This window comes from Natator depressus, chromosome 2 (genome assembly GCF_965152275.1).
Source record: "Natator depressus isolate rNatDep1 chromosome 2, rNatDep2.hap1, whole genome shotgun sequence".
Taxonomy (NCBI): Eukaryota; Metazoa; Chordata; order Testudines; family Cheloniidae; genus Natator; species Natator depressus.
In genome coordinates, this window is record NC_134235.1 from 212,050,326 (window position 1) to 212,072,313 (window position 21,988).

The 21,988-nt window shown below is 39.7% G+C and overlaps 1 protein-coding gene across 1 annotated transcript in view; it reads left to right on the forward strand.

Moving 5' to 3' along the window:
- Window positions 1-21,988, forward strand: part of THSD7A (thrombospondin type 1 domain containing 7A) — a 496,216-nt gene that overhangs the window by 164,104 nt on the left and 310,124 nt on the right. Inside the window, exon 3 of the mRNA XM_074945848.1 lies at window positions 19,813-20,332. Coding sequence (XP_074801949.1) covers window positions 20,173-20,332 — 160 coding nt within the window. The 5' untranslated portion in view covers window positions 19,813-20,172. The remainder of the gene's footprint in view (window positions 1-19,812; window positions 20,333-21,988) is intronic.

A 21,988-nucleotide genomic window follows, 5' to 3' on the forward strand; every position in this document is an offset into this window, starting at 1 on the left:
GGATTGTTGATTATTACTTGACTACAATGTCAACCAAAAATCTAACTGCTGTTAGCAAGGGTACATTATTACAGTGGCTTAGGGACTACACCAAAAATATATATTTGTGTGTGTGTGTATGTATATGTGTGTGTATATATATATATATATATATATGTGTGTATATATATATATATGGCATACATGTTCAGTTAGTAGAAAGGAGAAACTTAAAATATGGATGGAAGGCTAGATAGCTTTTACTACAAAAAAGCATCAGAGAAATTTCTTAAAGAACAATTCATTTATTCTTGTGAAAATATGACTTGTAATGTTAGTCAGATTTAGGTCTGTTGGCTCCCTATTGTATACTGTAATCATGTGAGTAAAATCTGCTTGTGAGCCGTGTAAACAAATACACTTAATATAATTCTACATATTATAAAATATTTTGAAGGGCCCATGAATAGGTTATGTGTGGCTGAACTGGAGGAGCTAAGGGAGACAGAGAAGTACATAGGTGAGACTTTCCAGGACACAGTAGAATCGTTCCACCTCCCTGTCAGACAGCCTCTGTGTTGTTGAGGAGGATGAAGGTCTCAGGGAAGGATAACATCCAACTGGAGCAGAGGGAAACGATCCCATAGTTGGGCTGGTCCTGCCAGATGATGTCGTGGTATCCTCTCTCACTGAGGATACCTCTCTGCGGGAGGGAACTCAAGTTATTGGGAAGAGATAGGTAATAGTTATGGGGGATTCGATCATTAGAAACATAGATAGTTGGGTTTGCGATGACAGGGAGAACCACATGGTGACTTGCCTGCCTGGTGCAAAGATCCTGGTGTGGATCTCTTGAGACATCTAGGTAGACTTATGTGTAGTGCTGGGGAGGAGCTGGTGGTTGTGGTACATGGGTGCCAGTGACATAGGGAAAGATAGGAGTGAGGTCCTGGAGGCCAAATTTAGGCTGCTGGTAAGAGATTAAAGTCCAGGACCTCCATGGTAACATTCTCTGAAATGCTTCCAGTTCCACGGGCAGGGCCAGGTAGAACTGTAGGATCTTAATGTGTGCATGAGATGATGGAGTAGGGAGGAAGGTTTCAGATTTATTAGGAACTGGGGAAACTTTTGGGAAAGGGAGAGCCTATACAGGAAGAATAGGCTCCACCTAAACCAAAATGGAACCAGATTGCTGGCACTTAAAATTAAAAAGGTTGTGGAGCAGTTTTTAAGCTAAGGGCTGGGGAAAAGCTGTCAGGTGCAGAGGAGCATGTGGTTCAGACATCCCTTAGGGGTGGTTCAGACATCCCTTAGAGGAGGATCTATTCATGGAGAGACTCTATTTACCAGTAAGGAGAAGAGGATGGAAGATGATAAACTATGGGTAAGATCTGATGAGAAACAGTCAAATGAAAAAGGGTCCCATTCAATTACATCATGTAATGGGAGACAGCTAAATAGTGACAGTTTTTTAAAGTGCTTATGTAGAAATACTAGAAGTCTAAATAATAAGATAGGGAACTTGAGTGCCTCGTATTAAATGAGGATATTGATATAATAGGCATCACAAAAACTTGGTGTAATGAGGATAATCAATGGGACACAGTAATACCAGGGTACATCAGAAGGACAGAACAAGTCGTGATGGTGGGGGAGTGGTACTCTATGTAAAAGAAAGCATAGAATCAAATGAAGTAAAAATCTTAAATGAACCAAACTGTACTTTAGAATCTCTATGGATAGTAATTCCATGCTTGAATAATAAGAATATAGCAGTAGGGATATACTACGACCACCTGACCAAGATGGCAGTAGTGACTGTGAAATGCTCAGGGGGATTAGAGAGGCTGTAAAAATTAAAAAAACCTCAGTAATAATGGGTTTCAGAGTAGCAGCCGTGTTAGTCTGTATCCGCAAAAAGAAAAGGAGTACTTGTGTCACCTTAGAGACTAACACGAACGCTTATGCTCAAATAAATTTGTTAGTCTCTAAGGTGCCACAAGTACTCCTTTTCTTTCAGTAATAATGGGAGATTTTGGCTATCCTCATATTGACTGGGTACATGTCACCTCAGGACGGGATGCCTTAAATTACTGCTTCTCGGAGCAGCTAGTCCTGGAGCTCACAAGAGGAGAGGCAATTCTTGATTAAGTCCTAAGTGGAGCGCAGGATCTGATCCAAGAGGTACCGGACCAGACTGCTTGGTAATAGTGACCATAATATAATTAAATTTAACATCCCTGTGGCAGGAAAAACACCACAGCAGCCCAACACTGTAGCATTTAATTTCAGAAGTTGGGATTAAACAAAAATGAGGAAATCAGTTAAACAGAAATTAAAAGGTATAGTGCCAAAAGTGAAATCCCTGAAAGCTGCATGGAAGCTTTTTGAAGACACCATAATAGAGATTCAACTTAAATGTATACCCCAAATTAAAAAACACAGAGAATCAAAAAAGTGCTACCATGGCTAAACAACAAAGTAAAAGAAGCAGTGAGAGGCAAAAAGGCATCCTTTAAAAAGTGGAAGTTAAATTCTAGTGAGGAAAATAGAAAGGAGCATAAACTCTGGCCAGTGAAGTGTAAAAATATAATTAGGAAGGCCAAAAAAGAATTTGAAGAACAGCTAGCCGAAGACTCAAGTAATAATAGCAGAAAAAAATTTAAGTACATCAGAAGCAGGAAGCCTGCTAAACAACCAGTGGGGCCATTGGATGACTGAGATGCTAAAGGAGCACTCAAGGACGATATGGTCATTGCAGAGAAACTAAATTAATTCTTTGCTTTGGTTTTCATGGCTGAGGATGTTAGGGAGATTCCCAAACCTGAGCCATTCTTTTTAGGTGACAAATCTGAAAAACTGTCCCAGATTGAGGTGTCATTAGAGAAGATTTTGGAACAAATGGATAAATTAAACAGTAATAAGTCACCAGGACCAGATGGTATTCACCCAAGAGTTCTGAAGGAACTCAAATGTGAAATTACAGAACTACTAATTGTGATTTGTAACCTATCATTTAAATCAGGTTCTGTAACAAATTACTTTAGGATAGCTAATGTAATGCTAACTTTTAAAAAGGGCTCCAGAGGCGAACCTGGTAATTACAGGCTGGTAAGCTTGATTTCAGAACCAGGCAAACTGATTGAAATTATAGTAAAGAACAGAATTGTCAGACGCATAGAGGAACAGAATTTGTCGAGGAAGAGTCAACATGGTTTTTGTAAAGGGAAATCATGCCTCACCAATCTGCTACAATTTTTTGAGGGGATCAACAAGCATGTAGACAAGGGGGATCTAGTGTAGGTAGATTTTCAGAAAGTCTTTGACAAGGTCCCTCATCAAAGGCTCTTAAGTAAAGTAAGCTGTCATGGCCTAAGAGGGAAGGTCCTCTCATGGATTGGTAACAGCCTAAAAAATAGGAAACAAAGTGTAGGAATAAATGGTCAATTTTCAGAATGGAGAGAGGTAAATAGTAATATCTTCCAGAGTTCTGTACTGGGCCCAGTCCTATTTAACATATTCATAAATGATCTGGGAAAAGGGGTTAACAGTGAGGTGGCAAATTTTGCAAATGATACAAAACTACTCAAGATAGTTAAGTCCAAAGCAGACTGTGAAGAGCTACAAAAAAGATCTCGCAAACCTGGGTTTCTGGGCAACAAAATTGCAGATGAAATTAAATGCTGATAAATGCAAAGTAATGCACATTGGAAACCATAATCCCAACTATACATATAAAATGAAGGGGTTTAAATTAGCTATTACCACTCAAGAAAGAGATCTTGGAGTCATTGTGGATAGTTCTTTGAAAACATCCACTCAATTTTGCAGCAGCAGTCAAAAAAGCAAACAGAATGTTGCGACTCATTAAGAAAAGGAGAGATAAGATAGAAAATATCATATTACCTCTATATAAATCCATGGTACGCCCACATCCTGAGTGCTCCGTCCAGACGTCCAGTCTCAAAAAACATATATTGGAACTGGGAAACGTTCAGAAAAGGGCAACGAGAGTGATTAGGGGTATGGAACAGGTTCCATATGATGAGAGATTAAAAAGACTGGGACTTTTCAGCTTGGAAAAGATACGACTAGAGGGGGGATATGATAGAGGTCTATAAAATCATGATTGGTGTGGAGAAAGTAAACAAGGAAGTGTTATATACTCCTTTTCAGAACACAAAAGCTAGGGGTCACCAAATGAAATTAATAGGGAGCAAGTTTAAAACAAACAAAAGGAAGTGTTTCTTCACACAGTGCATAGTCAACCTGTGGAACTCCTTGCCGGAGGATGTTGTGAAGGCCAAAACACTAACAGGGTTCAAAAAAGAACCAGATAAATTCATGGAGGATAGGTCCATCAATGGCTATTAGCTAGGGTGGGTAGGGATGGTGTCCCTAGCATCTCTTTGCCAGAAGCTGGGAATGGGTGACGGGATGGATCACTTGATGATTACCTGTTCTGTTCGTTCCCTCTGAGGCACCTGGCAGTGACCACTGTTGGAAGACAGGCTACTGGGCTAGATGGACCTTTGGTCTGAACCAGTATGGTTGTTCTTCTGTTTATGTACAAACTGATAATCTTTTCCTAACACTTCTTGGATGTGGTCATTCTTCCTTACCCCCTGCTATGCTGACCTACTCACCATATACCACTTAAGTTTCCTCAGATATTCACCAAGTTTAAGGAACAAGAAAAGCAGGATCATGTAATTTAAACAAACATTGTGCTGTTGTGCTGCCTTTGTTTTTAACAACAAACACGTACCTTTGTTATACAGGGCAAATTAAAACTGGATGATGACAGTGTGAGAGAGGCAGCAGCTTGCCGTCTTTTTTTAGCTGAAGAATTGAATAACAAGTTAGGGGAAAAGAAAAGGCTAAATGCTACACTTTCAAAGGCAAAAAATGACACAGGCATTCCCCACCCATGAACAATTTACTCCGACCTAAATGTGGTCAAGTGTGACACCTAGAGGCCACGTATACTGTATCCCTCAAATAATACTTTTTGTCCATTTGGGTCACTATTTTTCTTTCTTTGGCCATGAGATTCAGACAACATGAATAGATTACATTTTAGACCTCAAAAATGGACCCTGACAGATTTGAAAAGATAACTGTTGCATAATTTTGTTATAATAATTATATATTAATAATATATATAATAATAAACATAATATATGTTTGTCCACCCATTCCACTTTCACTATTGTTTCACTCACTGGACTAAATAACACTGATGGAAGACACATCATGCATACATTCCCACTGAGCAATGAATAGTGCTCAAAAGCCTGGAGCAAACCCCTAAGAGAGCACTGTGTACAGCATTCTAGGATAAAGATATCAAAACAATTTTTTTTATAGATCCTACTCTAGCAGATTCCCTTCTACACTAAAATATGTGCAACAGAGACAGATCTTCACCAAACACAGGAATAGAATGGGACTTGGACTATGGAACCACACAAGGAAAGAAGGGAAAGCAAAAACTCTTATTTAAACCATTGTGTGGGCTACGTGGACTTTGGGTCTGGGCACATAAAATAAGCAAATGTTGCATACCTACTAACTTCCCTTCTCATCCCAAAAGCATGTGGACCAGAAGCTGGAGAAAAAACTTTGATTCCACACCGTTACTTGCTGACCAACATGGACGGGTGGCATGTGGGGGGCATCATCATTTGCTATTGATGTAGGTCATCAGGAAATTACTACGATCTTCTAGCCACCCAGGACAAGAGGGAAGCAGGGAGGCAGTTGTGTCGTGGGGGTGGTGGTGTCTGAGGCAAAATGCGTCTCTGGGGTTGTGCAACTTATGTACTACATTTTCTAAAATTAAAAAAAAAAAATCTAGCCCAATGAAACAGTCAGAGTGGAATATACAGAAGAATGGTTACATAATCAGTGTGATGTGGAGAGGCTAAAATTGTAAGTAGTTTTCTATTCCATTGTTCAGAATATTATGAATACAGGAAAGACACAGTACTTCCCTTAATTGTGTGGGAAAATAAATAATTGCATGTTGAAAACTGAAGAAAAAATATTTATTTATTTATTTATTAATTATAATTATATAGAAAAAATAATTATTTTGGGAGATGCAAAAGAAATAAAAGAATAGCCTCATCAGTAAGTGGCAACATGCGGCCAGTTTAGAAATTAACGATATTACCAGATATGAGGCACAAACACACTGCTACTGTGGAGCTCTTTTTGGTTGTACTTTATCATTGGCAGCACTTGTCCCTTTCATGCCATTCATGCCACTATGGTTTGTTTATTTAAAATGAAAATTGCTGCTTGGAAATAAATTAAGCTGAAGCAAATGTGATTTGCGAAGGCAAGTCTAATGCTGTTCAAGTCTAGATGCTATTTCCCATATGATTCAAGAAGGAAAGCAATTTTTATCCAAATGAGTTTCACTTATATTCTCGTCTTCTCCTATTTGTTGGTTCTGTCATATTGCCTGTGCATGTGTGTGTGTTTAATGTAAAGTGTGAGTGTGTATACATGCATGTATATAAATAATATCTCCAGGGGAGAAGGAGACTCTGAAGCTTTCACAAGCACATGCAGGATAATTCTTTGTAAACCAGCTTTTGTTACCTGCTGGCTAAGAAATTTGCGTCTTGTGCTCACTTTCTAGGTTTGGCTCTCTACATAATTGCCACACAATGTGTGTTATAGTCTCTTATCTGGAGAGCTGCAGGGAACAGGTAGGCTTCTGTAGGTAACCCTAGGTCAGGGGAAAAAACCCAGTTCAGGCAGATGCTACTCCCAGGCAGATGGCTTGTGGAATATAATCCTGCAGTGAGCAGGCTAAGGAGCAGAGAGACTCACTTTGACTCCCGGGGAGATCATCTTTCGAATGTAAGAACTGCAGGGAGTAACTAAGGATATGCCTGCAGCTGGAGCAAGGGGTGTGATTCCCAGCTCATGTAGATGTACTTGTGCTAGTTCTCATGGAGCTAACATGCTAAAATAGTAGTGTAGCCACAGTAGTACAAGCAGCAGCGAGTGGCAGCACGAGCTCGCTGTTCTGAGTACAAACCCAGCTGAACCCTGTGAATACATACACAGTACAGCTAGCCTGTGCTTCTACTCACTGCTGCCCATGCCACCGTGGTTACTCTACTATTTTTAGTGTGGTAGTTCAATGAGAGCTAGCATGAGTATGTCTACGCAAGCTGGGAATCGCAGCCCTAGCTTCAAGTGTAGACATAGCTACATAGATAACAGCTAACATTAGAATAGCAAATAGGGAGCAGGTGAAGGTGTAATTTCCATGGGAGTTTGTAGGAGGAAGTTTGGGGGCTTTGCTTTATAGGTACAGCTTCACCCCAGCAACAAAGATGGAGAGTCGTCAGCTATTTGTGACTTGTATTAGATGTGTCATGTTCTGCTTTCTGCCTGAAGGCAGAGGAGACTGTATGAAGTACAAGCTGGTAGTCCTGATGGAAAAGGTTTGTGGTCTTTAGAAACAGCTGACCACTTTGTGACATATAAGGAATGTAAAGGATTTCCTGGATACACAGATCCAGTCAGTACCATAGTAGATCCCAGAGCAGTGGAGAAGACTGGAAATTTGTCACCACCAAAAATAGGAGAAGGTGGAGGCTACGTTCAGAGTTGAAAGCACTGAATCACTTCCAGGCACTGAGTAACATAGAGAACAACCTGCAAGAACCAACCAGAGGAAAGGACCAGCTAGTGGAAGAAAGAACTGAGAACTGCTGTGCAGCTCATACAAGATGGACAAGCCCAAGAAAACATTCATGACTGGTTAGTCCTGATTAGGGACTCCATGCTAAGAAGAGGGGACAGAACGTTCTGCAAGGGATGGAAGGACAATGTTCAGCCTTGTGCAAGTGAAGACGAAGGACATCGCTGCAAGACTAAATAGGATTGTGAGGTCAGCAGGAGCGACTCTTTTGGCAGCAGTGACACCACATCAGGCACCACTCCACAGATCCTGGAAGACCTCAAGGATCTGAGAAGGGAGCTGAAGGAGAGGAATATGATTTCAGAAATCCTTCCTGCCCCTTGAGAGAAAAGAAGGTGAAGATACTGGAGGTGAACAGTTAGTTAAGTGGTGTAGGGGGAAACACGGGGGACCTACTATGGAGAGAGGAGATTATATGGTTTTGAGTTCCTCCATCTAAGTAATAGGGTACCCATCTCCTGGACAATAGACTAGGTGGGGTGGTTGTAAGGTCTTTAAACTAACCATGCAGGAGGAGAGTGATAGAGTGGCAATCATGGTACAAACATCCAAATATGCAAACTAACCTCAAGGCATCGTGTATATAACAAATCCAAGCACTAAGGGGCATGTAAGGAACACAGTTTTAATGATCTATATACTAATGCTTGGAGCCTATGCAATAAACAAGTGGAGTTTGTGATCGTCATGTTTGAGAGGTAACATGATATGGTTGGTAATACTGAAGTTTGGTTTCGATGGAAGACTGTTAAAATCAATTGCTACAACTTGTTTAACAAGGATAGAATTGGTAAAAGGGGAGGCAAATGCCGTTTTACATTAAACACTGACATCTGGACCTGTTAAAGAATCATAGACAATACAGAACCACAGGACCTCAAATATTTAAAGATTAAAGTTCAAATTAGTACATTTAAAGATGGGGCACAGGTGGTCATCTGTAATTGACCACCAAATCTCACTGGAGTAAAGGACAAACTGCTCTTGAGGTATCTGTCCATGGTATGTAGAAAGAAATGTGGTATCATGGGTTATCAATCTGAGGAACGCTTGCTGTACATCTCACGGGGCCAGAAACAAAATTTCTTTAGAATATCTAAAACAATAGATGATTTCTTAACATAGAAAGTGGTGCATTCAACACAGGGTAATTTAATACTGAACCTCACTCTGACAGTAAAGAAGAGTTAATGGCTGACCTAAAAATTAGTGGTTGCCTTTGTATCAGTGGGCATGATCTGGCTACATTTACTTTGTGCAAACAGACTATGGCACCAACCTGTAATGTGTATATCTGGAACTTCAGAAGGGTCAGTTTTCTAGTGCTTAAAGTAATTATTGGCATAACTGGTAACATAAATTTAAGTGGGAAGTGTTAACAAAAACTGGGACTTGTTCAAGGAAATCATACTGGGTGCCTAAACAGCCGTGATTCCACAGACATGAAACAAGTTATGCTGGGCAGGGAGACATCCTAGTTAAAAGGAGATGTAGAAGTAATGATAAAAACATAAATAGAGAGAGAGAAGGTAAATGTGACTTTTATTCACTGGAAAATTAAAAAAATGTAGGTGACCAGTAAGGTATGCCAAATGAATCAGTGAAATGTCAATGGCCAGTAGGGTGAAAGACGATAAAAAGGCATTTCATGTTCGAAACAAGAAAAACCCTAAGAGAGGTATAGATCTATTGCTTGAGGCAGGTAGTAAAATTTTAAATAGTGATATAGAAAAGGCAAAATGTTCAATAGATATTTTTGCTGTATATTTGGAGCTAAGCAGGAGGATTTATCTATCCCATATGATGATGTGGATGGAACAGAAAGTTTAAAATCAGTCCTGGATAACTTGCATCCAAGAGTCTTAAGTAGGGTTGCCAGTTTTGGTTGGACATATTCCTGGAGGTTCATAGAATATGAATCACAGAATATCAGGGTTGGAAGGGACCTCAGGAGGTCATCTAGTCCAACCCCCTGCTCAAAGCAGGACCGATCCCCAATTTTTGCCCCGGATCCCTAAATGGCCCCCTCATCACATGACATAATCTTTCATTAAAATTAATCTTTAATTCCTGGAGACGTGGAAACCCTAGTCTTAAATGAACTAGCTGAGGAGCTCTGTGAACCACTGATGTTAATTTTTAACAGATCTTGGAAAATTGGGGATATTCCAAAGAATTGGAAGACTACTAATGTAGTTTCAGTATTTTAAAAGGGTAAAAGGGATGAGCCAGGATATTATAGTCTGGTTAGCCTGATATCGATCCCAGGGAAAATCCTGGAATGATTAATTTGGGACCCTATCAACAAAAAAATTGAGGCTAAAAATATAATTAATGCCAGTCAGCATAGTTTCATGCAAGGTAGGTCTTGTCAAACAAACCTATTGTCTATTTTTGACAAGATTACAGGTCTGTTTGATGTATGCAACTGTATTATATTATACTTGGTTTTCTCCAAGGAATTTGACTTAGTATCAGATGACACTTTGATTTTAAAAATCGTGTTATTTGGAATTAACAGGGTTCAGATTAGATTAATTAAAAACTGGCTAAATGACAAATCTGAAAATCACTTGTTAATAGGGAGATATCAGTGAGTGGGCCCAGTACTAGTGGGGTCCCCCACTAAGTTCTTGGTTCAGTGCTATTTAATAATTTTAGCAACAATCTAGGCAATGATATAAAATCTTTCCTGGTAAAGTTTGCAGGTGTCACAAAGATTAGTGGGGTAGTAAATAATGAGGAACACAGGTTATTGTTAGTGATCTGAATCATCTGGTTAAATGGCCACAATCCAACAAAATGTGTTTTTAATACAGCCCTGTGCAAAGTAATACCTCTGGGAACCAATAACCTGGGTTATACTGATAGGATGGGAGACACTGTCTTGGAAAGCAGTGGACCAGAAAAGGACTTAGGGCTTATCGTAGATCAGTGTACGTGTACACTGGTGGGATACAGAGGTCTTCCAGAGGGTACATCAACTCATCTAGATATTTGCCTAGTTTTACAACAGGCTACAAGCACTAGCAAAGTCAGCACAAACTAAAATTTCATACAGACAATGACTTGATTCTACTGCTCTATATATTATACACTGAAATGTAAGCATAATATTTATATTCCAATTGATTTATTTTATAATTATATGGTAAGAATGAGAAAGTAAGCAATTTTTCAGTAATAGTGTAGCTGTGATACTTTTGTATTTTTATGTCTGATTTTCTAAGAAAGTAGTTTTTAAGTGAGGTGAAACTTGGAGGTATACAAGACAAATCAGACTCCTGAAAAGGGGTACAGTAGTCTGAAGAGCTTGAGAGCCACTGTTGTAGATAACCGCCTCAACATGAAGTCTCAGTGCAATGCTGTGGCAAAAGGGCTAGTGCAATATTTGGATGTATGTAAACAAGAATATCAAGTAGAGATAGCAAAGTGATTTTGCCTTTGTATATACCATTGGTAAGACTGCTGCTACTAGAATACTGTGTTCAGTGCTGGTGTCTACACTTCACAAAGGATGTGAAAATACTGGTGCAAGCTCAAAGAAGACACAAAAATGATCCAGGGACTAGAAAACAAGCCTTACAATTTGAGGCCTAACAAACTCAATGTAGCTTATCAAAGAGAACACTAAGGGTATGTGTATGCTGCAGTTAAACTCCACCAGCTGGCCCATGTCCGCTGACTTGGGCTCACGGGGACTCTCCCTCCTTGCGGGGTCCCAGAGCTTAGGCTCTAGCTGGAGCCCAAACAGCTACACTGCATTTTGACAGCCCTGGCGTCTAAGTCTGAGTCAGCTGACATGCAGTGGCGGATTAACGCATTGGCCCATTGGGCCCTGTTAATCGGGTTTTTGCTGAACCGAAAGCTCTTGATAACTTTAGTCTTTGCAAGGTGGTGGCAGAAAATAAGTCAATGGGGACACGGCCATCCGGTCGATAGTTGATGCAAACAGGCAAACAAAAGTGCTTTCATTCAAAGCTTCTACTTTATTTAGTTTCAGCACTAACACATGTCTGCAAGAGGTTAGTAGAGCACCCCAGATTACCCCCAGAATCAGATTTACCCAGGGTCTTGAGGAGGTTTCGAGTGGATAACTGTAGATGTCCAGTGACCAGCCTTCTGTATGCAGGAGAACTTCAGAGGTGTCCAAGTGTCCATCAACCTCAGGTTTCTTCCTCTTTTTATATGCAATTTGTTAGTATTACATAGCTTGTTCATCCAGATGTCCCCCCCGCCCGCCCAAAAAACAAAAACACAAACAAAAAAACCTGCTGAGCAGAAGCTAAGGTAAGCGTGGAGTTTTCCACCCTGTAGTTTTCCACCAGTTAACCAGCTGTATTTCACATGGCAATAGTTAACTATTGCCAGAATTTCCATCTTGCAAAACCAAAAGCTTCAGAAAAAGTTCAAGTCAGGAAGGCACAAGGTCATGTTTACTCTTTTTGTGGTCACTCACGTCTCCCTCTCCTACTGGTCTGTTACTTGTGTTATGGCTACTACAAAGGCCTTACAGCTGCTTTGAGCAATAAGCATAAAAATTGGTATTTCAGCTGCTGGGCAGTGGTTTAGGCATGTTACTGGGTTAGCAAAATTTCCTCCTTAAAGCCCATGCCCAGGATGTCTGGCCAATTTGGGGGACCCCGCAGGAGCACTGGAACCTGTGTAGAAGTGAGGAGGCTCCCAGTGCAGGATCTGTGGCCCTGCTCCTCCTCTTCTGCCTGGGACTCCACCCTCTTCTCCTATTCTTTCCACTGAAGCCCCGCCCCTTGGCCAGGCTGGAAGCCAGAGCCAGGCTATGGTAAGAGCCGCCCAGGGCAGGTGGAGGGTCCGGGGCTCCCCACGTGGCCTGGGATCCCTGAGTGGCTCTTACCACTTCCTGGCTCTGGCTTCTAGCCTGGTCATGGGGCATGGACTCGGGGGGAAGAGGAGGAGTAGGGGGTGGATCCCCATGATGAGAGGGGGCTAAGGCCCATCTTAGTCCTTCCTCTCTCCCCCCCGCACTGGGAAGAAGCTGGTGCTATTAGCAGGGGCTGTGCTTCACAACAGGAGAGCTGATCACCTTGTGTCCCCTGCCACAAAGTGCAGCCCCAGTTGCCACTCTGCACCTCCCTGAGGCTACTTTGCTCAAGTTTAAAAGTGGGCAGGCATGGGCCTCCTACTTTTAAAGGGGGAGTATGGCCCCCAGGACTCCAGCCTTAGTTCCAGCACCCCTGGAGTTTAGGGGGCCCAAATGCTCTGTGTTCTTAATCCACCTCTGCTGACACGGGCCAGCTGGCAGCTTTTAATTGCTGTACCTGGAGAGATGCTTTGATCACTGTGAATAGGCACTTACACTTGGAAATGATATCTGATAGTGGTGTTTTTTAATCCTGCTGACAAATGCATAAGCACCAATGACTGGAAGATGAAGTTAGACAATTTCCACCTCGAAATAAGATATGATTTCCTAGCAGTAAGGCTAGTTAAACACTGGAATAATTCACCAGGGAAAGTGGTGGACTATCATCTGGCGTCTTTAAAGTGAGATTAAATATTTTTGTGAAAGATATGGTTTAATTCATCTTCTGGGAGAACTTCTACAGCCTGTGTGCACAGGGGGACAGGCTAGATGATCATAGTGGACCCTTTTGGTCTTGGAATCTATTAACCTGTGAGTGAGTCCCCCTGTTCATTCCCATCATTCATGAGACATGGAGAGAACAGGATTGTTTGCATTTCCCTGTACATGCTCTTAACTCTTGCAGCTCTGCATTTAAAACAATGACCACAATCAAATCTCTGCTTCCGGGCTTTAAACAGTCAGTTGCAGAGGTCAGGAAGGAATTCCTCCCTCCCCCAGTGCACAACTGGCTTGATGTTTGAGAGATGGTGTGATTGTCTGTTTTTGTTTTTTGCCTTACTCTGAAGCATCAGGGATAGGTCACAGCTGGATACCAGATGGAGTGGACCAGTGGTCTGTGGTGACATGACACCTCTTTCTCGGATTCTTAGTTGATATATCTTGATCACTTGCTCAGGGTCTTGGTGATTGCTAGATTTGGGGTCAGAAAGGAATTTTCCTGTAGGAAACTTTTGTGTGTGTGTGTGTGTGTGCCTTCTTCTGCAGCATAGCTCACCTGCTAGGATCATCTGGGCATATCTCACCTTGTAGGGGCATTGGTGGCACCTCAATCTCTCTTGTTCTCTGCCTGTGGATAGGGCTGTGCCAGAGATCATTTGGTCTCCTCAGGACTGAAATGTTGTAGTCTAACTAAAATCATTGTTCTCAATATAGGATTATCTGGGTGAAATGTAATGGTCTGTGATATACAGGAGGTGAGACTAGATGAACTAATTGTTCCTTCTGGCCTTCAACTCTATGAAATCTTTATCATGCAACCATTTGTAATGTTTAATACATAAACTGCTTTTTATTTTAAAAAGCAATAACAAAGAAACAATGATCTAGCAGGACTGGCTAACTTTATGTGCCTTATTATGATGCTCTGTGGTTAAATTCTGCTATATTTTCATAATAGGTTTTAACTTTAATCACATGGCTTTCTATAAAACAAAAGATTACTCCTCTAGTATCCTTTGTCAATCATTTATCTGGAAAGTTTATAGAGGTTGCCCGTATGGCTACTGTGTCTTGCACAAATGAATGTCTGTGAATATACATCCACCTTTTCTCCACTGGGACTCATAAGTTAGTGTCCTGAAGTGTGGTAATGACATTGTTATACTACCAGTGTGGAGGGTTGACAGAGACGTATGTTTATGTGACTTTGTTTGTATAACCTTGTCTTTTCTGGGTATATTTAAACATTTATTTTGGAACACCTAAAACATATGTAACTAAGACAAATTAAGTTTCTCATGTACTTGTTAAACCATGAGTTCTTGACCTGGGGATTAGGAACAAGTAGTGGGGGTCATGATCACCCTTGCCTTCCCATATTGCTAAATGGGAGGGCAGTCCCAACAAGATCCCAGCCAGATAGGAAGAGGGTTATGAGGTAAGGGGCGTCCTACTGTGGAAAAGATTGAGAACCACTTAAAATGCAGTTTAATCTTAAAGGCAAAATCCATTGTCACTAGTGCTTGAAGTTCTAATTTTTGGACTGTGGGCCAAGGGAGTGTGATTATTGGCCAATTTGTGAGCAATGACAAGATATGAAAGTGGTATTCATATTAGACAAAAGAACAAAATGATGGAAATGATCCTTTTTATTAGGTTAATGAACAATAAAGTATTAAAGGCTTGACTTACCTCTTCTGAGCAGGAGAATGCAAAATGTGCTTGTCTGAGTCGAGACCATTGTGCCTAAAGAGCTTCTGCCCAAGGGAGGGTAGCTAAACTGCACCTGTGACTGAGGTTGCCCATGGATATGCTAAACCCTAATCCATACTTCCTTCATTAGCATAACCCACTTTTGTGTCTATGTAGGTTAGCTACAGGTTCCTGCAGTGGACCAGGGGTTGCCAGCACTTTATGTAATTGGAATACCCTTTTAGGTCAATTTTGCACTGTCAACGGCCTGTCTTTTAGGATATGAGAAGTCTGTGTGTTTCAGAACTTAATCAAGACTTAATCCAATAAAAGGGATAATCTAAAATGTACTCTTTGACCTATAACAGTTAGTTTGGTCATTTGACCATCTTAAATAAATTGGCAAATTACAATACCCATTCTAGTTTTACAAATACAAATGTTACATTCACGTTATAAACTGAAACAATTAGAAGTCAGCAATTCAAAAATTGCAGTTCTTACAATATGAAGACTCTGCCAGATTGCACATACAAGAATAAAGGTTCAATTCCAAATAAAGTGTCATAAACATATATCACAGAGAGGGAAATTCTGTATCATTGGTTGTTTGATGCAGACCTCAAAACTTAATGGAAATTTTGTGGTGCTTATTTACAAACAATATTTGAAACTAATGAGGGTATTTTTGAGAGGCGCAAGAGGGAAGTATGTAGAAATATAGGATACAAACTTGTAAAGTTTCAACTTCTAAGGTTCCATAATACAAAAATGAGTGAAGACTAAGCATGGAAAATTTCAACCAAAGAATCCCCAAAATAACATGTGAATACATGGGATTATGGCAGAAGCCTGAATATAACCATAGCTTTACTAATTGACAAATCTATAATGTACCTCCATAATATTTTTTTTTAACTATCAAGATATAATTTCATTGTTTGGTTCTGAATGGCTTTTGTCACAGTAACTGGGCTAGCTTAATTGTTGTCCCCTTTCTGGTCTCTCTGTGTGTGCCCTCTTAGATATCCCCTGCCTTTACCTATCTTGGGGTGGAATTTTGCAATTCTCCCATTCTTAGGCCATATCTAAACTTACCGGGGATTGACGCGGCTGCAATCAATGTAGCAGGTGTCTATTTAGTGGTGCTAGTGAGGACTCGCTAAATCAACCACAGAGCGCTCTCCGGTTGACTCCAGTACTCCACCGGAACGAGAGGAGTAAGGTAAGTCGAAGGGAGAGTGTCTCGTGTCAACGCAGCACAGTGTAGACACTGCAGTAAATTGATCTAAGGTATGTCGACTCCAGCTACGTGAATGACGTAGCTGGAGTAGCAAAACTTAGGTCAGCTTACTCTGGTGGTGTAGACAAGGCCTGAGACTGTGCCGTAGGCTGCAATACCCTGTATATCCAACCTTCTTACTAAGCAGGTCTGTGTGAGTTCAGGCATGTGCTGGTCTTCCTTTCAGGAGTCTGTGACCAATGGAATACAGTGACTGGACAGTCATCTCAAAACCCAAGTATTGTTTGTTTTAGCAGTAGGAACAAAGCATGTAGAGAAAAAGTATTTTAAAACAACAGTCTGCATGCATGTCTGTCTTATCTAAAGAGTTACTATCCCCTGATGGTAGCATAGCAGGCCTATCTCGTTCATGTTAGAGCTGGGTGAATTTTTTTCAGCTGAGTCTTTTTTCAGCACAAATGAAAAATTTGGTGATCCCTACGCTTTTTGTGAATTTGTGCCTGTTTTGCCCAAATGTCTGTGTTGAAAAAACAGACTAAAACAAAACAGATTCCCCCCCCCCCCGTCATAACATTGTTCATTTTGACATCTTTGAAATTGCCAATGAACCAAGTAATTCACACCACTCTACTTCAGGCATCCTCAGCTGGTGCCTGTTTCTCATTCAGGTTTCCCCCAAGCAACTACCCCCTCTCTTGAGAAGGCCTCTCTTGTAAGCTACCCATGTTCTTTTGTGTTTGCCGGCCTTTTCCTGTCCTGTTAAAACAGTTTTGTAGGTTGGCTGGAGAGGAGATAGAATCTTCAGATCCAATAGTTTGGGCATTTTCTCTTAAGAACCCTAAAGTGTTTATCAAGGGGTGACCTATCAGAAGCCATTTTTTTCTCTTCACCTTTGTGTTTGTTTTTTCCCCCAGACTATCTTCTGTTAAGTCAACCCAGTAAATTCATACATAAACATCCCCTAAACCAGATCTTTATATGGTACAGTACTCATAAAGTATTACCAAACAGCTCCAAATCTATCCCAGCTAGACAAGACAAACTGAGGATATAATTATTTTTGCATATTTATTGTATTTTATATGTTTTGTTTGCATATTTATACTCATGTTTATATATTTGTTTGATAATTTGAAAAAAGTTGCAGTCATATTCAAAAGTGAAATCAGTGTGCCACATTGGGGCTAATATGACTTTCAATAGTCTGCTTCTTGTAAATTTTCAGAAGCGTGTGACGGAAATATGACTTTGTGTGTGTGTGTTGTCTACACACACAAACACACATACACGATACAGATGTGTGTTTATATTAGAAACAATTCCAGACCCATTTGTTGTACTGTGCCAACTGCATGGCTAGACTGTGTCCCTAGGGTCATGTACAAAATATGTATAGTGATATTCTTACAAGATTCATATAAACGCAGGGTAAAATCTTCCATGCTCCATTAGATTTAGTGCCTTTGAAAAGGGACCCCTCTTGGCCTTGTAGCCCTGTAAGTCTGACTTCTCCCCTGGCACAAACACAAATGGCTATTAGCTACCATTTTTACTTTTATTTTTCAAAGGACTGTGAAAGATAAACTATTTATCTACTTATGTAATTAAAGTAGAACACAAACTACTGTCACAGATTCCTTATTGAATATAAAAGGTATTTTCTCAAACAGAGAATCTATTCATAATCCTATTTCTAAATAAGTTACATATAAATTTCATTATGCCAAGTATACTTATCCCCTAATGTAAATCATAAGATTTCCCTGTGAAATGTCCCTGAGCTATAAATTCAAAGGACTTCCCTGGTTTAACGCAGCATTACATTTTGTCGCACCAAACAGCAAAAGTAAAGTGGTTCTGTGTGGTTTGTAAATGAACACACAGCACAGAGTGAGGAAGAGAAATGAGTGAGATACATGCATTTTTTACTGTACCTTAGCTGTAATGCAAGTCCTGCATCAGGATGCTATACATTTGTTAGGATCATGGCTTTCTATGTTTCCCTTATCAACCTATAATCTCCTGATTGTTGCCTGTTTTTCAACATCTGAGGAACAGTAATCCACACTTGCTTATCTCCCTTAATCACAACCTCACAGTGCTAGGACTCCCTGAGCCTTTAATTCCCTTTTACAGGCATAACAGAGTGGAAAGTAAACAAAGACAAATTTGCAACCTTCAACATTGCTAATTTGCTCTGATGTCAGAATATTTAAACAGGCAAGGATTTGGGAATTATTTGATCAAGGCTGCTTTTAATCTAATGCATGTGAAAAGGCTGAGTCTGGGAAGGTTCTGCAAAATGACAGGCATCCCAAGAGAGACTTTCTGAAGGTTTCCTCTTTCAGCAGCAGTAGCTTCATCATTTAAAACTGTGTGGTTGCTGTGGTGTTAGAATGCATTCATATAGTGTTGGGTTGTGTGGTTTTTTTGGACCATTTTGGTGTGTGACGATCCCTCTTCCTCTGAGAACATTTCTCTTTTTGCCTTTCAGTTTGTTGAAAACTAGGCCAACAGGCTTGTTGTTGTTTCAGTTCATTAGGGGATGAATTTTGTTTAAAAAGATCCCCACTGAAAAAGAAATAAAAGCTTTGTCACTTTCCACACTTCCTTGTATCCCTGACAGTCTGGTGTAGCCTGTAAATTTTAGATCAAAAGTCTTCAGTATAATTTAATTTCCTGTTTACAAACTCAGAGGTAACTGGGTCTTCAAAGTACTTTGAATTACTTACAGTTTACATTTTGTGCATGTACATGTGTATGCATATCTATGTATATGCATGCTGACTAGATGGAAAAGGCGTGTGTCTGCGCGCATGTGCCTGTGTAAATATACATTTATATCATGTGCACGTGTAAGATGTTTCTCCCACTCTCCCCGCATGTATATATTAACAAAAAGAAAAACAGATGGCCAGCTATAATTAAAATAAAATTCTGCAATTTAGTTTTTTCAGATGATAGATTTTATAAGAACTTCATTGCTAATTGTTTTTAGATGTGCCTATATGTGGTTTATTAAATTGTCAATAATTTTTAATGATCAGCTACTGTGATTTCTTATCTGTGTCTCTCGTGCACACCAAACTCAGATACCACAAGGATAGGGCTGTTATAACCACCTATGTGTACTCTTTTTACATTCTTTCAACAGGCTTCTTTATGTTATCACCTGAAACAGGTTCATTTGAGTAATATGCAGTAAAAAGGTTTTCATTGCTTCCTGAAGTCTTTTTGTGAGGTTTCAGTTTAGTTCATGTATAATCCTTTATAAATATTTTGATTGTTTGGAAAATGATAAACACATCATATATATTGTTACCAAAATAAAATATGGCTCAAGTTCTATATTCTGAACTGCATCTATATCAGTGCAATTAAATAAAAAATCCAGCATAGATTTTACTTAAAGCTTAGAAAATCATTGATTTTTAAGAGCTGTTACTTGTCTCACAAGCGTGCCTGGTGGTTTTTTTATTAGTATGTGTCCTTGTGATACTCTAGACAGAGGTGTGCAGAAGGCAGCATTTTGCAGTGGCTATATGCACTGCTATTACAGCATTGTGTTGTTTGTGTTTCACCGCATCTCTCTCTCACTCTCTCCAGCTGGTGTAAATGACTGCTGCTGCCTCCCAGACCAAGATAACCTGCTCCGTCAGCTGGAGCCCCCTGTGGACAGCTGTCTCTCTCAGCTGATGGAAAACTGCTACTAACCACTGAATGGAAGAGAGGGGAGCAACAACCACACTAGTAGCTGCAGCAGTACCAGTAATCGCAGCAGCATCCGAGGTCTCTATTGTTCCTTGGTGTTAAACAGTTTTCCCTTTTCAGCTGACATGCACAATAGCTGGGAAGAGGTTTCCATTCTGCCCTCTCGATGAAGAAATTCTGAAGGGGAGAAAATTACTCAAACAAGGGTTACCCTTTGTGCTGCAGATTTTGACACTGAAGCAGCCTTCTGAAGGCATGGGGGTGAGAAAGGGAGGCACAGCTTTATTCGGTGGTCCAGTGGCTTCTGCTGTTTCAATCCGTAGTACTGGAGTTCTTGTGGTTCTTCTGTTTGGAATCTGGGAAGCTAAAGCACAAAGTGAATTTGAAACTTCATCTGTATATTTGTGGAAGACTGGTAAGTAAGGAAGCATGTCAAATTAATATGTTTTTATCACATTTATTTCCAGTTGTGAATGTTACTATCTTATCCCAATATGTTTCTAATGGTAGAAAATCAATTTGTACCATTTATGGATGGACAGATTTCTGGGAAAACAAATTAGGTCATCTTTCAGGGTTCTGTTAAAAGGAATGTAACAATTTTTTTTTAAAAAAAGTGGATCTTTGTACTGGTGGCTTTTTTAAAAGCTCTGTGTTGTATGTCAATAGAGTAGAACGGTACAGAACTGCACTTTCATAATGGAATGTAAAAATTGTTACAGGAAGATTCAGCAGTGATAAGAGGGTGCTAAAAATATTGATGTTTCAGAAAGAAAGATGTAGTTCAGCATGTGTATTCATGTATGCTTTACACTGACATGTAATGTAACCAGTGTAGTAATTGATGAGGAGTTGGGTTTGTTACATTTAGGTTTATATAGGACACATGAAAGCTAATGATGGATTAGGTGAAATAATCCAAGTGATGCCAGATCTCATAACCAAAGAGCCAAAGGCAAATAGGCTATGTGGATTCAGACTCACACCAGACCGATTATTTCCTCTGCTGGTACTAATGAGTTACGTGTCTGTTTTAAAGATTGCATAGTCATAACTATGCTCATTCTCAACTTTTCATTAAAAATGATTTTTTTTTTGTTAATGCGCTGTATAAATCCACAACACTAACAATGAGTAGTTATCACTAACTAGTGATATATTAGCACATTTTAGCACTTGAATATAATCTACTTCCTAATTTAGTAAACATAAAACTTAAAATATTTATAGCCTTGAAGTGATCAGGAGATGGGTCTTTTTTGTATAGTGCCAGGAACAAACCATCCATAAAGTACCATGATTCTTTCAGAAATGCTTTCTCATTAATAGGAAAATACTGTGGCTAGAGAAAATGAATATTAATCATTTGCCTGAAAAACAAGTTCGATGAGACTCGGTCTTTTTCCTGGATGAAGAGCGCCCCTGGCCTTCTGCCACAGAGATGGATCAATTTACAGTCACACTGATAGCCTGAATTTTTTAAGAGGCTGCATCTATCCAGCAGCTCAAGGAAGATATTAAAGGGAAATTCATTTAAACTGGAAGATGAGCTCTCCAATAATACTAAAAGAGAGAGGTTTGAAGGGGGGAAAATCCTTTGATACTGAAAGATAGGTTATTACTGTTGTTATGCCATCAAACTCATGATGCATTATTTTTTTTAATTGACCCATTGACAAATTCAGAAGATTGTCTATCTAATTAAAGTTAGAGGTTTTGTTCTTCTAGGTTTCTTTTAAGTGCACAGAACACCTATCCAAAAGCATAAAATAAATGCTTTGTTTTGTTGTTGTTGTTTTGCAAAACCACACTGGTAATTTCAGAGGTTTTTTACAAAGCTGATCACATTTGATTAAACTAATTGAAAGCAATCTGCAGAATATATTGTCTAGCATTTTATTATCCCTCCCCTTAGTATGCCAGTCCTTTAATTTAATAGCGGGTATTTAAAGCAGTTTTAAAAAAGCAGATAGACTGAAGATAGCAACAACTGTATTTAACAAATTGTTGATATGATTTTTTAATCACAAAGGACAATTAATTGCAATTAGATAAGGAATAACCCCATTTA